Here is a 15,042-nt window from a genome sequence, read left to right as displayed (position 1 = left end):
CGTGTTTAATCTTCTTTTAAAGGGACAGTAAACTTTTTTATTTCCAAAAACACCCTTAAAGGGACATGAAACTCAAAAATGTTCTTTCATGATTAAGCTAGAGAATACAATTTTAAAAAACTTTCTAATTTACTTCTATTATCTAATTTGTTTCATTCTCTCGGTATGCTTTGTTGAATGAGCAGCAATGCACTACTGGTTGCTAACTGAACACATGGGTGAGCCAATGACAATCAGTATTTATATGCAGCCACCAATCAGCAGCTAGAACATAGGTTCTTTGCTGCTACTGAGCTTGCAAAGATAAACCTTTCAGCAAAGAATAACAAGAGAAGGAAGCAAATAAAATAATCAAAGTTGTATAAAATTGTATTCTCTATCTGAATCACCAAAGTAAAGGTTTGGGTTTCATGTCCCTTTAAATGGACTTACCCCGTTATGGTCTTTGACACCCCACTGCTAAAATCTATTGATTACAAAGTGCAGTTGTTTGTAAGATGTATTCAAAGTCTGCCCATCTGCTTTAGCTATTTTTTTGTTTAGTTTATGATGTCAGAACGCAGTACAACTTGTGTGTGGTGCTGAGCTCTTGCCGAGATGTCTTAAAAAGGGACATGAAACCCAACATTTTTATTTTGTGATTCAGATTTTATACCACCTTCCAAATTACTTCTATTATCCAATTTGTTTTGTTATCTTGATATCCTTTGCTGAAATGGATACCTAGGTAGACTCAGAAGCTGCTGATTGGTGGCTGCATATATTTGCCATGTGTTATTGGCTCACCCAATGCATTCAGCTAGTTTCCAGACATGCATTGCTGCTTTTTCAACAAAGGATACCAAGAGAATGCAGCAAATTAGATAATATAAGTAAATTGACAAGCGATTTAAATTGTATGCTCTATCTGAATCGTGAAAAAAAAATTAGGTTTCATGTCCCTTTAAGAAAAGTGCAACTGAGATTCAAAGAAATTATATATCTGTACAGCTCTACTAGATATACAGGAGTTATGTACCATATAAAAAAACAAAGTACATATCTCCAAACAAAATAACGTGCTTTTATTTTAGCGTTTATGCAAGAAACACCGATGTTGGTAGCAGCATTTAGATTCTGAAGACCTTTTATTGATTTCTCTGTGAAGAAAAATGACTAATTGTTTCATGCAAGGATTGCACAATACCATTGTTTATTTTTGTTCTTTGGTTTCAGTCAGTGAAAACTTGGTATTTTATAGTTGAGCTTTATAGAGTGAAGAAGCCGGTCACTCCGCAGTTCTGAATGTTGGCAAGAACTGAAGAGTGCACACAAGCTATAAGGCTTCTGAATGACTATACTTGTACTTGAATGGCTATACTTGTACTTGGCCCCTCATTGTGAAATTTACGTAACAGAGAGCTCTCATTATTTCTATAGGAGACATCTCGCCACTTGCAGGGAAAGCGCAAATGTTTTAGAATTGTCACCCCTGTGCAGATGAGGACCACGTGTTGTCATTCGCACTTAAGGGGCTAAATCTTCCTTTAGGGCGAGGTGCTCTAGCAGGTTCTCATTTGCATTGAAAAATAACAAACACACAGCATTTTCAAACAACGGAGCACCACTCCATGCAACAATTTGGCACCAGAAAAAGATTACATATTCACATTTATAATCCATGCTACTTGACGTAGATAAGGGACCCTCTGAAATGTACTTACCAGGAAACAAAATGAGCATCATCTGGAGAGAATGCCACACTCAGGACCCAAGAGCCGTGCCCACTGAGGGTAGCAGCCAGACTGGCATGTTGTCTGGAAGAAGCAAAATATGAAATATTTCCAATTAATCCAACTACAGTACTCACTTTAAAATAAGATATGAAAAATCTATTTTAACAAATAATATTTTTTACAAATGTAATACCGATTGCTTTGGGCTGAGTACACAGCGATAATCAGTTGTGAAAATTCTATACAATTAAGTGGACTGAAAAGTTGGTTCATAATTTTAGTCAATTAGAGACATTGTAGGGCAAAAATGACACTCAGCAAAGGCACAACTGTGTCATAACACTGCAGCTGCTGACTGGTTTAGCAGCCATCTCTGCCTAGGAGTGGTAATATAATCCCTTGGCATGGGTTAAAAACAGACTTGCATTTCTGGTAGTACTAACATTACATACATGAATTAGAGCAAGTCATTTTTGCACTACAAAATCCATTTAAGTCTTTTTTTTATGGAACAACCAAAATATACCCTAATTTGACTTTAAAAGATATACCTATTATGCATAAACAGATAGCTATACAGCTAAACGTTTTGTTCGTTATAAGAATATACACAAAGATTTATATAATCCCCAAGAAAGAACAGATTCACAAAAGAACTTTGTGATATTTTGGGGGAACTTTTTTTTTTTTTAATCTACCTGGCTGTGAAGGTAGATCAATAAGTACTAATTTTAATTAGGAAGCTGTGGGTTTACATTACTGCAGCAAAATGATATTGTTAAGTTTTGTTTTAATTATGTAGATACCAAAATGTTGTTTAAGGTTAACCAAACTGTGTTAATGTTTCTTATTTACAGGACAATTTATATGAGCTGTTTGTAGAAAGTTATGTAAAGTAAATATTGTGCAGTCATCAAGTACTTGACAAACACTTGGAGAGAAGAAAATTGTCAGCACAATGGTTACCTGGTATGTTGACTGCAGACCAGAAAAGACCAAAAGCAGATGGGGAGTTCGCTTGTGACAAGAAGTCAAAGAAATTCTGATGATTTCTATAGGCAATTTCTTACTACAGAGTAATCATGGATACACCACTTAGATCGCGAGGAAAGCACAACCAATAGAGATATTCATTTGTTTAATTACAAATGCACATTTGTACGGAAAACGGATATTCGTTTTGGTTTTGACTAAATGAATGTCCGAATGAATGTACCAGCGAAAATGAAAGAAATCAAAAAATACTGACAAAATTTGATGTTATTCATTTGTTTGCTTTTAAAAAAAAAATTGGGTTTAACACCTGGAGAGTGCGCTAACCTGATCCTCTTCTTGCCAGAGCCCTGGTCACACTAACAGGTGACTTAGTGAACTCGACTCCCAGGACCTGCACTAAACTTATTGTAGGTCCTGGGAGTCGAGCGCATTAGCATCCTGTTAGCGCAGCTGGGGATCTTGGAAGAAGACGATTGGGTTAGTGCACTCTCCAGCGTAAGTATAAAGATACAGGCGAGTTTTTTCACCTGTAGCTTTAAACATTTACATTTGTTTTAACGAAAACAAATGTAAATGTTTAATAACTAAAATTCAGTATTGTTTTCATTTTAAACAAAACTAATTCCAAATAGCGCAAACAATGAATATTCTGGTAAACAAGTTTCCCTGAACAAAACTAAAATTTCTTGGTTGCACAAGTCTACTTGAATCCAAGCAAGGCCTGGCAAGGTAATGGCATCTATGTTTTGGGGTGCAGGGGGAATTTTAAGGACTGACTTCCTGCGTGGAGGAGAGACCAATACAGGTGACTACTAAACCAACTTGACTGAAAATTTGTGCAAAGCAGTTACTTAGAAGAAGGGTCACAATTTGAGCCAGAAAGTGCCGTTCCACCGAGACAATGCTCTTGTGCACAAGTCCTTTGCTGCCATTACTGAAGCAGGATTTGAACTGCTACATCACACCCAGTGACTATTACCTGTTTCCACTCTTCAGGTATCAATTGAAAGGAACGCGTTTTGCAAGCAATGGCCGTTGGTCATAAGTGGTCCGACAGTCAATAACATATTTTTCTTTTTGAAATGCATAAGAATGTTTGTTTTTTTGCAGAATTGTTGTGTTGTACTAAAGGGGATTATGTTGAAAAATAAGATAAAACATTAAAATGGGTCAACAAGATTTATTTTTGTTACAAGATTAGGACTTATTGGTCTACACACAAACGTTGTGATGGGCAAAAGATCATGCACTGAAGTTCTGATATAAACCCAGATTGATGGATATTAATAGTGAGATGCATATTTTAAGCATTTTAAGAATACCCATCTGCATAAAGATACGCTGTAGTGAGTATATTACAAATATACATATACACACTATATTATATATATTTATGTACAGATTATTAGATATACACACAAATTTTATGGGTGACAGCAGTTAGAAGTATAGTATTAATCTCACTCTAGAACTCAATATTTAAACCATGTGGATGCACACACTTCTAACTAGCATTAGAAGACAATGCTGCAATTTACAGGAAAACTTACACGTCATAGATCTTGATATAACCATCATCAGAGGCTGTGACCAGCAGCTGCGAGTCTGGAGAGAAGGTCAGGGATCGAATAGGCATAGCATGTCCTGTAGAGATACGTCCCATAAAATACTAAGCATTTATTTTAAATGTTATATAATATGCACAGTTTGTCTAAAGTTTTGATAATGGGTAAATGACCTTGCATGCATTAGCCAACTGTTATACAAAAATCATCTTTAAAAAAGGGACAGTAAACACCTTGAGATGTTTAGATAAAATGTTTATTATGCTTAAAGAAACAACTTTACAATATATTTTCATTATTTAATTTGCCCTTTTTTGTGTTCTTTACTGTCACACAAAATTTGGATGTACAATGTCCCTTTAACTACACATAATTAAACATTTTATATTGCAATCTTATGTTTAATATCCCTTTAAGTGATAACAACTGCAGAACAGAGTACTTAATACTGACTTTACGATTGTGACTAGCCTTGTCGTCTGCAGACTAAAGCCCATATTGGCTCATCAATAGAAGGAAAATGGTGTGTGGAGTTTGGCTATTGAAAAATAACTGCAGTAAAAAGGATGTGAATTTGTTTTAAAAACATTAAGACTCGGCTGATGTGTTCTTTTATAGCAACACAAGAGAAATGTCTTGTAATTACAAGTTGTTTACTGTCCCTTTAAAGTAACAATGGCTCAGTTGCTTGTTCTTTCGTGGGTCACCACCGGGGAGCAGCCTCTTTTAACCCAATGTGCTTTTCACAAAGGAGAACGTTATTGAAGTTTATCAGTGTGATCTGCATATAAAGGACTGTCCTTGTTGCTTTCCCTTGTACAGGGTAATTGCCTGGTATTTGGGGGCTGGACTGGAAGGATCAGAATGATATTCCACAGGATATTTCTCCTCTGTGAAAGGCATGAAGGGCACTGGCCTTTTGTGTATAACAATTTAAAGGGTAATAATAATGAAAAACATGCATGTTTTAATTTGTTAGAGCATGTCATTTTAACACTTGTGACTCCCCAACATTACGTGTTTATGCCCTGCAAATAAAGAAAGCTGCAGTGCACTGCAGATCTTGAGATGTGTAGTTTCCACTCAGGATCAGTAGTTCTCTGTGGCTCTTGTCAATTCTTTAACTATGTGATTAACCCCTTTGCAAGGGTCAAACACTTAGAGTTGGGGTATCGCTACTGTTAAAATTGCAAGTACTGACAAATTAGAGCACATCATTTTTCTTTATTATGGCCTTTAAAAGGGAGACCACTTAGGGGTTAAACACAAACTAAAAGTAAGCTATGGAGCAGCAATACTGCTAATTCTGAGCTCAGCACAGCCTCTATGCACACACGTCACTCCTATTGACTCGGCTCCAGACCAGCAGTGCAGCTAAAAAGTACAAAAAGAGAAATCATCCAGACAATAGAATCCACTGGGAAGACAAGAATACCTTCTAACGTGTGGAGAAGTTTTCCAGTTGCAATATCAAAGATATTAATAATCCCATCAATGGCTCCACTAGCTAAGTATTTCCCATCTGGACTCTGTGGTAAAACAAAACAAAAAATACACAATCACAAACAAGACAAAAAGATTGCCCTAATTAAACATATGTTTTGCAGCACTCATAACAAGTCACTTCTTCAACTTACGTATGCAATGCTGAGTATAAATTTGCCTCTAGTATCCAAAGAATATTCTCTCTTTCCAGTCTCCACACCAAATATGTTCACTTTCCCTCCATGACTTCCAGTGGCCAAGTGTTGAGAGTCAGGAGAAAATGCTACAGACCAACCATCAACTGTCGAGAGAGGTAATAGCCAGTTATGCAGAAACTGAAGAATATGTATTTTAAAATGTATCTGCTGAACATATGCAATGGGTCATTTATATACAATCTATGCTGAACTCCACTTCGACTATAACCCATGCTAGACTGCAGGACTTCTGCAACACCTACCCTCTGGAACGCTCTCCCTCAAGCTGTCAGACTTTCCGCTAATCTTTCTTCTTTTAAATGCTCCCTGAAGCTATTTTTGTTGAAAGAAGCCTACCACCCAACTCAGTAATAAATTAATTCCACTTACCTAATATTTCCCCTCATCTAACTCTGCATTAACATCATTCTCACTCTTGTAGTCCTCACCTCCTGTTTCTATCCTTCTAGATTGTAAATTCCTACGGGAATAGGGCCCTTAAAGGGACAGTTTACTCAAAAATGTTCTCCCCTTTCATTTGTTCCCAATGATCCACTTTACTTGCTGGAGTTTATTAAATTGTTTACAAGTATTTCCATTAGCCTTATATTGGCATTTGAATTAGTCTATTTAGCCTGTGGTATCCACACCTATTCTAAAAGTTTTTGGCCTCAAGGCCAAGCTGTGTTAACACAGCCAGTAGAAGAAATTACACTCCCAGTGGTTTTAAGAAGATATATGGTAATAAAATGTTAATTTTCCATTGTTCTCTCCAAGTATTGGTGATTGGTTTATGGACAGATATAAGATAAAGAAGCAGGTATATTTACACAATGTGATAAAGTAATAAGATCTGATTATACCTACAAGCTCAACCCATTTTATTAGGTTGTGGCTTCAAAACACAAAATCAGTAATTCATATACACAAATAAGCCTTAAAAAACAAATCTCATACATTTTCATACTCTGCAGCTGGTATAAGAAGTCAATGAAAATACATTAATATAAAAACTATTTTACAGTTTAAGTCCTCCTGTATGTGTTTGTCAAATTTTATCTGGTCTCTTACAAGTTTTATATCACTGTTTTATGTAAATGACTTGTAACCATGGACAGCGCTGCGGAATATGTTGGTGCTTCATAAATAAAGTATAATAATAATTTACAGGAGATGACTCCACTAGTTAGATAAGTAAAAATTATATATCAAGTACAGATATAGAACTCTTCAGAGGTTCTTAGGTCTAGCGACAAATCATGAGTAATTCCGCTAGCTACACAAACCTGAACTGTATTACTCTGTATATAGGTCTTATTTCATATTCGGATTTGTCTTTTTTGTGGGAACTTCATGATCAGTTTTCAAATGGAATAAAAAAAAGTAAATTTTGTGGAAACACCAACTAATTATTTAGATACACTGACTTGTATTTATTTTAAAACATTAACTAAAATCAGTCAACATATGTTTTATTTAATTTGCTAAGTATTTAATAATTGTTTAATGTCATTAATAAAATATAAGTATGAATTTCCACATGTGTTTTTTTAATAACTGTTTAATGTCATTAATAAAATGTAAGTATAAATTTCCACATATGTGAATGAATGTGGAGATTGGGTTTTTAAAATCTTGATTTTATTTAATGTCAGTGCTATGTAGTGCTTACTTTGTATCCATTGATATGAAATCAAAAGGGAAACGAAACCCAAATTTTTTTTTTTATGATTAAGACAGAGCACACAATTTTAAACAACTTCCTAATGGACTTATATTATCAAATAGTCTTCATTCTCTTGGTATCCTTTGTTAAAAAGCAGTAATGCAAGCTCAGGAGAGTGCAGGTGTCGGGAGCACTATATGGTAGCAGTTTTGCAAGAGCACTAGATGGTAGAACTATTTCCTGCCATGTAGTGCTCCAGATACCTACATAGGTATCTCTTCAACAAAGAAAACCATGGGAACAAAACAAATTTGATAATAGAATTAAAATTGGAAACTTTTTTTTTTTAATTCACAAAAGAAAATGTTGGGGTTTCGTATCCCTTCAAACACTTCTTACATTTGTGTGAAAAATGTCCCAAAATACCAAAACAGGCCCAAAAGCAAATCTTGCAAATCCAGTTAGTGCAATTTGTCAGTTTAACCCCTTAGTGACCAGACCATTTTCAATTTCTTTCCCTTAAGGACCAGGGCTGTTTTTACATTTCTGCTGTGTTTGTGTTTAGCTGTAATTTTCCTCTTATTTACTGTACCTACACACATTATATACAGTTTTTCTCGCCATTAAATGGACTTTCTAAAAATTTTCATCATATCTTATAATTTACTATAAAAAAAATAAATTATAAAATGTGATGAAAAAAATTGAAGAAAAAAAAAAAAAAAAAAAACACACTTTTTCTAACTTTGACCCCTAAAATCTGTTACACATCTACAACCACCAAAAAACACCCATGCTAAATAGTTTCTAAATTTTGTCCTGAGTTTAGAAATACACTTTGCTATTTCCAAACCATTTTTTTTCTTCAGAATTAGTGATAATTACATTGTAACACTGATATCTGTCAGGAATCCCTGAATATCGCTTCACATGTATATATTTCTTTTAGTAGACAACCCATCTAGGCCCCTTTTGGTATATTTCATGCCACCATTTTACTGCCAAATGCGATCAAATAAAAAAAAATTGTTCCCTTTTTTACAAACTTTAGGTTTCTCACTGAAATTATTTACAAACAGCTTGTGCTATTATGGCAAAAATTGTTGTAAATGCTTCTCTGGGATCCCCTTTGTTCAGAAATAGCAGACATTTATGGCTTTGGCATTACTTTTTGGTAATTAGGCGGCCGCTTAATGCCGCTGCGCACCACACTTGTATTATGCCCAGCAGTGATGGAGTTAATTAGGTAGCTTGTAGGGTTAATTTTAGCTTTAGTGTAGAGATCAGCCTCCCACCTGACACATCCCACCCCTGATCCTTCCCTGACCCCTCTCAAACAGCTCTCTTCCCTCCCTCACCTCACAATTGTTACCGCCATCTTAAGTACTGGCAAAAAGTCTGCCAGTATAAAAATAAAAGTTTTTTTTTTGTTTGTTTGTTTTTAAAATATATTTTATATGAAGTGTAGGATCCCCCATTAACCCCCAAACAGCTCTCTAAGTCTCCCCCCTTGACCTATTGGCCGCCATCTTAGGTACTGGCAGCTGTCTGCCAGTACCCAGTTTACTAACGAAGTACCCCAAAACCATATATGTATTAATATAAAACACTGAATCACCATATTGAGATCATGACCCCTTGTTCTGGCGATACTTTTTTGTGAGAAATGCATACAGCCTCAACTTTATTAAGCCCCTTAAAGGGACATGAAACCCCAATTTTTTTTCTTGATTCAGATAGAGCATACCAATTTAAACAGCTTTCCTATTTACTTATAATATAAATTGCTTCATTCTCTTGGTATCCTTTATTGAAGAAGCAGCAGTGCACTACTTGGAGCTAGCTGCACACATCGGTAAGCCAATGATAAGAGGTATATTTGTACTTCAACAGCTAGCTCCCAGCTCCTGAGCCTACCTAGGTACGTGTTTCAACAAAGGATACCAAGAGAACAAAGCAAATTACATAATGGAAGTAAACTGGGAAGTTGCGTGAAATTGCATACTTTATCTGAATCTTGAAAGAAAATATTTTGGTTTTATGTCCCTTTAACCTACTTTACCTCTTTTCCTTCTCTCCTCTAAGCTACATATATTTAGGTCACTGAACCTTTCTTTGTAAGTTTTATGTTTTAGACCATGAACTACTTCAGTAGCCTTCCTTTAAACAGATTCCAGTTAAATGGTTATGAGTGAAATTCTCAAATAAAAAAAGTCAGTTGTACTAACACAGTACCTGGCCCAGCATCAATGGAACGTATCTGCTTGCCTATGTCTAAATCCCAGAGGCGGATATGTGCATCAAGAGAGCTGGAAGCCACAAGGTTACCACTTGGACTGACATCCACAGAGACCACTCCTAGCTGATGCCCTTCCAGAGTCCATTGCAGATCAAGTTGTTCACCAGTCCTGCAGGGGGCATGTTAGAAACACATTATACTCATTTATAATCTTCCCTTACAAGTGGGTTTCCTTATTGTTTAATTACTAATATTTTTCTAATCGAACACAAATAAAGAAGCAATAATAAAATAGTCTACGGTGCTAGAGTATTTTATTATTAAACTATTGCATGAACAGAACTGTTTGTGTCGCCCCTACCCCCCAGAAAATTTTGCCAATCGGGTGGCATCATGAACTGGCTAGGTGGGGACAATGTAATATTTTCTAATATATAATTTTCTACTATCCAAAGAACATAAATGTGAATGGCCAGAGTGTGAAATGATGCACACAGGCCAGCGGACAAACAGATTAGCTGCCTGTATGTAGCGAAGGAGTACGGACAGCTTCTCAAGTTGAGAAGCTGTCCGCACGCCTACTAATACATGGGACCCATAGTACGAGAAAAACTGAACTTGCTTACTGTGTTTAACCTGTTAACAAGAAACCATTGTGTTAAAAAAACTACTGTATGACACAAGAGCTACTCACCACTTCCAGACCTTCACCAAATCATCAAGGGAACCGCTGATCACTGTCTCAGCCCCGGTGTTTGCATTCTTGCCCCATCCTACTGACCAAATAGCATCCTCATGAGCTGCAGACGAATGAAAAAGAAAATCAAGTATGGAAAAAACAGTGTTTGTTCATTTTGTATTCCTTACAGTCCTCCTGAAGAGAAGACAAAACTAACGATCCTTTTGTCCTGGTGCTTTTTCCAAACAGTGTAATATTCAAATATAAATTTTGGAGTTAAAAAAAGGAGTAAACACTTTGTAATTATAAGATTTTTCTGCAGTATTTCACTACATTAACATGTAAGATTATTTTTTTTAATACATTAACACTTTGTTAGCCACATTCCACCACCACTTGCTTTATTTGGAGGAGCTAATCTGGGTTTGTTACAGAAACAGACAAGGCTTCACATTGTCATTTTGGTAGAAAAATATCTGGGGGGGTTTTCTGTTACATATCTTACGAAATCTGCTGAAGTCAATTAAGGACAGATATATGGTTAGAATTGTTAAATCTGCAGTGTACACTTAAAATTCTCAGAAGTGGAAAGCCCACAATTTTAACAATTAAAGTGCTATAAAACATGTTGAGATCTGTGCATATCCTAAAAGGGCTAATTAAAGGGACACTGAACCAAAACTGTTTCTTTTGTGATTCAGATAGAGCATGCAATTTTAAGCAACTTTCTAATTTACTCATATTATCAATTTTTCTTCATTCTCTTGCTATCTTTATATAAAAAAGAAGGCATCTAAGCTTTTTTCTTGGTTCAGAACTCTGGACAGCAGTTTTTGATTGGTGGATGAATTTATCCACCAATCAGCAAGGACAACCTAGGTTGTTCACCAAAAATGGGCCGGCATCTAAACTTACATTCTTGCATTTCAAATAAAGATTCCAAGGGAATGAAGAAAATTTGATAATAGGAGTAAATTAGAAAGTTGCTTAAAATGTCATGCTCTATCTGAATCACTAAAGAAAAAATTTGGTTACAGTGTCCCTTTAAGCAAAAATAGTTTGCATAAAAAAAAATTGTTAAAAAATTGCTGGCAGTGTAATACCTGCTGGAGTGTATTAAATTGTTTCCAAGTATTTCCATTACCCTTATATTGGCATTTGAATTAGTTTATTTAGCCTGTGGTATCCCCACCATCCTGAAAGTTTTTGGCCTCAAGGCCAAGCTTAGTTAACACAGCCAGTAGAAGAAATTACACTCTCAGTGGGTTATAGAAGAGATAAGGTAATAAAATGTTAATTTTCCATTGTTCTCTCCAAATATTGGTGATTGGTTTATGGACAGATATAAGATAAAGAAGCAAGTATATGTACACAATGTGATAAAGTAATGAGATCTGATTATACCTACAAGCTCAACCCTTTTTATTAGGTTGTGACTTCAAAACACAAAATCAGCTAATTCATATACACAAATAAGACTTAAAAAAGCAAATCTCATACATTTTATACTCTGCAGCTGGTAAAAAAAAGTAATTGGAAACACATTAAGGGAAAAACAATTTTATAGTATACTGTCCCTTTAAAAGAAAGGGTTAATGGTAAAGCATTGCAGTATAAAGTTGCAGGTAAAGTAATTAAAGTACATATTATATTTTGTCTCTGTACCAACTTGTTTTATGTCCCTTTAAATTACAGGGAAAGAGGGGGAAATAAATAATAAAGGTACAATGCGACATTTTTAGTACATAGTTTACATTATAATTATACTAAATTTAGCTGGTGATTAGTGTCTGCACGAATATGCATCTTGTCGTTGGCTCACGTTTTTTTTCCGGCTAGCTCACAGTAGTGCATTGCGGCTTCCCAGAGATGATGAAGAGAAAGTATAGAGGAAGAAGAGTAAATAGAGAGGAGAGTGAGAAATGAAAGAAGGTGAGAGAGTGGAGAAAAACTGAAGAGAGGGGAGAAGAGTGTTTATAGAATAGAGATAGGCAGAGAGAGAGATAAGGGAGAGGATGAAAAGAGATAGAAGAGAAGGAGGGCGTGGAGAAAGAGTAAAGAGACAGAGAGATAGTGAACAGAGTGAGAAGGGAGGGGGAGAGAAAAAAATGGAAAAGGGGCAGAAAGAGAGGAGGGGAAAGTGATAGGGCGAGGAGAAAACAAAAAAAAGGGAGAGACAGAAGGGGATGGTGCAGAAAGAGAACGTAGCTAGTAAAGGAAAGTCATAGCAGACCTGGTAGGTGGCTTTCTTTTAATCATTAGAGATAGAATTATCCTCTGGAGCTCCCCCATGCTCCCTGATTCTCTTCATGCCGTGTGTGGCTAATTCTCACACCCTCAGGTTCTTCATTTGATCACACTTATTTTTACTCTCCTCCTCTCAATCACACCTGCATATGTCTACTTGCTGTGTGCGATTCACATGGCGCACCATAACTGCCCAGCATGGTACTCATGTTTTGAGACGCTAAGGAGACAACAGGATAGGAGGGTGCACAATATAAGTCCTCAGTCACAACTCCTTTTGCAGAACTGCATTTTGGAACATGTAGTCCCCAGGTAAACAGTAGTAACCGGTGTCTTAAATTAATCCCTCTACCATAGGCATTTGTATACCACGTCACTTCCGGTGACGTTTTATCAGCTGGTGGAGGTTTGTGGCGCTCACTGCGCATGCGCTAGAGGCCCAAACTCCTTACATCAGCTGATGCGAAGATTCAAAGAATGATGTGGCACGCGCACGTTACTGGTTACAAAATCCCAATGAACGTGTTTGTTCATTGGATTTTGTAACCAGAAAGGGTCGCACAATATGTACACCGCGGTCAACTGTTACTAGTAAATACACACACCATGTACTAGTGACAATTTTCACATATTCACTGTTTATATATATATATATATATATATATATATATATATATATATATATATATATAGTGTTATATATATATATATATATATAACACTATATATATATATATATACTATATATATATATATATACTATATATAAATATATATATATATACTATATATTCATATATCTTCATATATTATATATATAACACTATATAACAATGTCAGTACCGTTTCTGGTTACAAAATCCAATGACACGCCGCTTGTTCATTGGGATTTTGTAACCAGTAACGTGCGCGTGCCACATAATTCCTCATCAGCTGTTGTAAGGAGTTTGGGCCTCTAGCGCATGCGCAGTGAGCGCCACAAGCCTCCACCAGCTGACAAAGTGACGAGGTATACACATTCCTACGGGTAGAGGCATAACTTTAGAACACCGGCAGAATGTCAGGGACAGAGCTCACAGGCACTTCCTCTGCTTCTATGCCAACTATCGAACTGTGTTTTTTGTTTGTTTGGTTTTTACTAATCGATGTGCCATGCACAGTGAGGCCTTAGGCAACAGGCTAATTGTAGAGCCGCCTAAGGCTACCTAGGTATGCTCATCAAAGGATACCAAGAGAACAAAGTAAATTTGATATCAGAAGTAAATTTGAAAGTTGTTGGAAATTACATGCCTCTATCTGAATAATACAATTTTAATTTTTGAGTGTACTGTCCCTTTAAGGGATGTATTAATGAAAACACTGCAACATAGTCTTGTCATTAGGTTTGATACATTATTACAAGGTTATGTGTTTGATGGATAATGCTACCATAAACAAATCTCATCATTTAAATAGAAAGTGTGGCCATGCTTACCTTGTTCCTGTTTGCAGAGGATACTGTACTGTAGGACAAAAGAGGGGGAACATTATTTTGGGTAAAGAGACACAATATCGAACAAGACATACACAAATCGTATTAAACATACCTGCGTACTCATCTTCACACTTTAGGATGGTCACATATGAAAATGATGTAAATAAGGTGAGAAAACTTTATTAGTCATATATACAAAAGTGACTCGAGATGATTAATCTCTTTCGTACCCAAATATCGGTATTTATATTGATCTGTAAATACTAATCCGAGATCCCTCACAATACCTTCTTAATTTCTGTTGGTGTGCAAATTGCACCGCTGCTATCCAAGACGCCTGCTGATTACGTCATCATTGGCTCAAGAGAAGTTACAAGCAAGCGGCCATGTTGAGAGTGGCGGAAGAATCTCATGCGATACGAATTCTTGCCACAATTTTAGTAATTAAAAGACACGTGTTTTTTTTTACTGAGCCTGCTAAACGTGCTGTTTCTGTCACTGTTTTATTTTTTTGTTACCGTATTAATACAACTAAACCTTTTTTGAGTCTATAGGCTGTTGTTCTTTTTTTTGGCATTTACTTTACGCCTGAATTCCAGTGATCTTTTTTCCCTCTTTGATATATGTGCACCATCATATTTAAGTGCAAAAAGGAATTTTGTAGCAGCATCTAAATTCTGTTACAGTTTTGTTGCTTGGCCTTCACAACTTTGTCTTAACAGCTGTTCTGATCTACTGTAAACCTACAATATTAGTTTTTACAAAACAGTAAGTTCAAT

The 15,042-nt window shown here is 36.0% G+C and overlaps 1 protein-coding gene across 2 annotated transcripts in view; it reads right to left on the bottom strand.

The window, feature by feature from the left end:
- The window catches only part of SKIC8 (SKI8 subunit of superkiller complex), a 36,370-nt gene extending 21,722 nt beyond the window's left edge, over positions 1–14,648 (bottom strand). The window contains exons 1-9 of one of the 2 annotated variants that reach the window (XM_053708093.1): positions 14,551–14,648; positions 14,376–14,394; positions 14,264–14,291; positions 10,558–10,663; positions 9,860–10,032; positions 5,914–6,062; positions 5,712–5,805; positions 4,262–4,355; positions 1,704–1,796 (exon numbers count right to left, since the gene is read on the bottom strand). In XM_053708093.1, the coding sequence (XP_053564068.1) occupies positions 1,704–1,796; positions 4,262–4,355; positions 5,712–5,805; positions 5,914–6,062; positions 9,860–10,032; positions 10,558–10,663; positions 14,264–14,291; positions 14,376–14,387 (749 nt within the window). In that variant the 5' untranslated portion in view covers positions 14,388–14,394; positions 14,551–14,648. Of the gene's footprint in view, positions 1–1,703; positions 1,797–4,261; positions 4,356–5,711; positions 5,806–5,913; positions 6,063–9,859; positions 10,033–10,557; positions 10,664–14,263; positions 14,292–14,375 lie in introns of both variants that reach the window. The other variant, XM_053708092.1, reaches the window with a different exon arrangement.
- Between the last annotated feature and the right edge of the window lie 394 nt (positions 14,649–15,042).

This window comes from Bombina bombina, chromosome 3, assembly GCF_027579735.1.
Source record: "Bombina bombina isolate aBomBom1 chromosome 3, aBomBom1.pri, whole genome shotgun sequence".
Lineage (NCBI taxonomy): Eukaryota > Metazoa > Chordata > Amphibia > Anura > Bombinatoridae > Bombina > Bombina bombina.
This window is presented reverse-complemented; position numbering and strand designations above follow the sequence as displayed.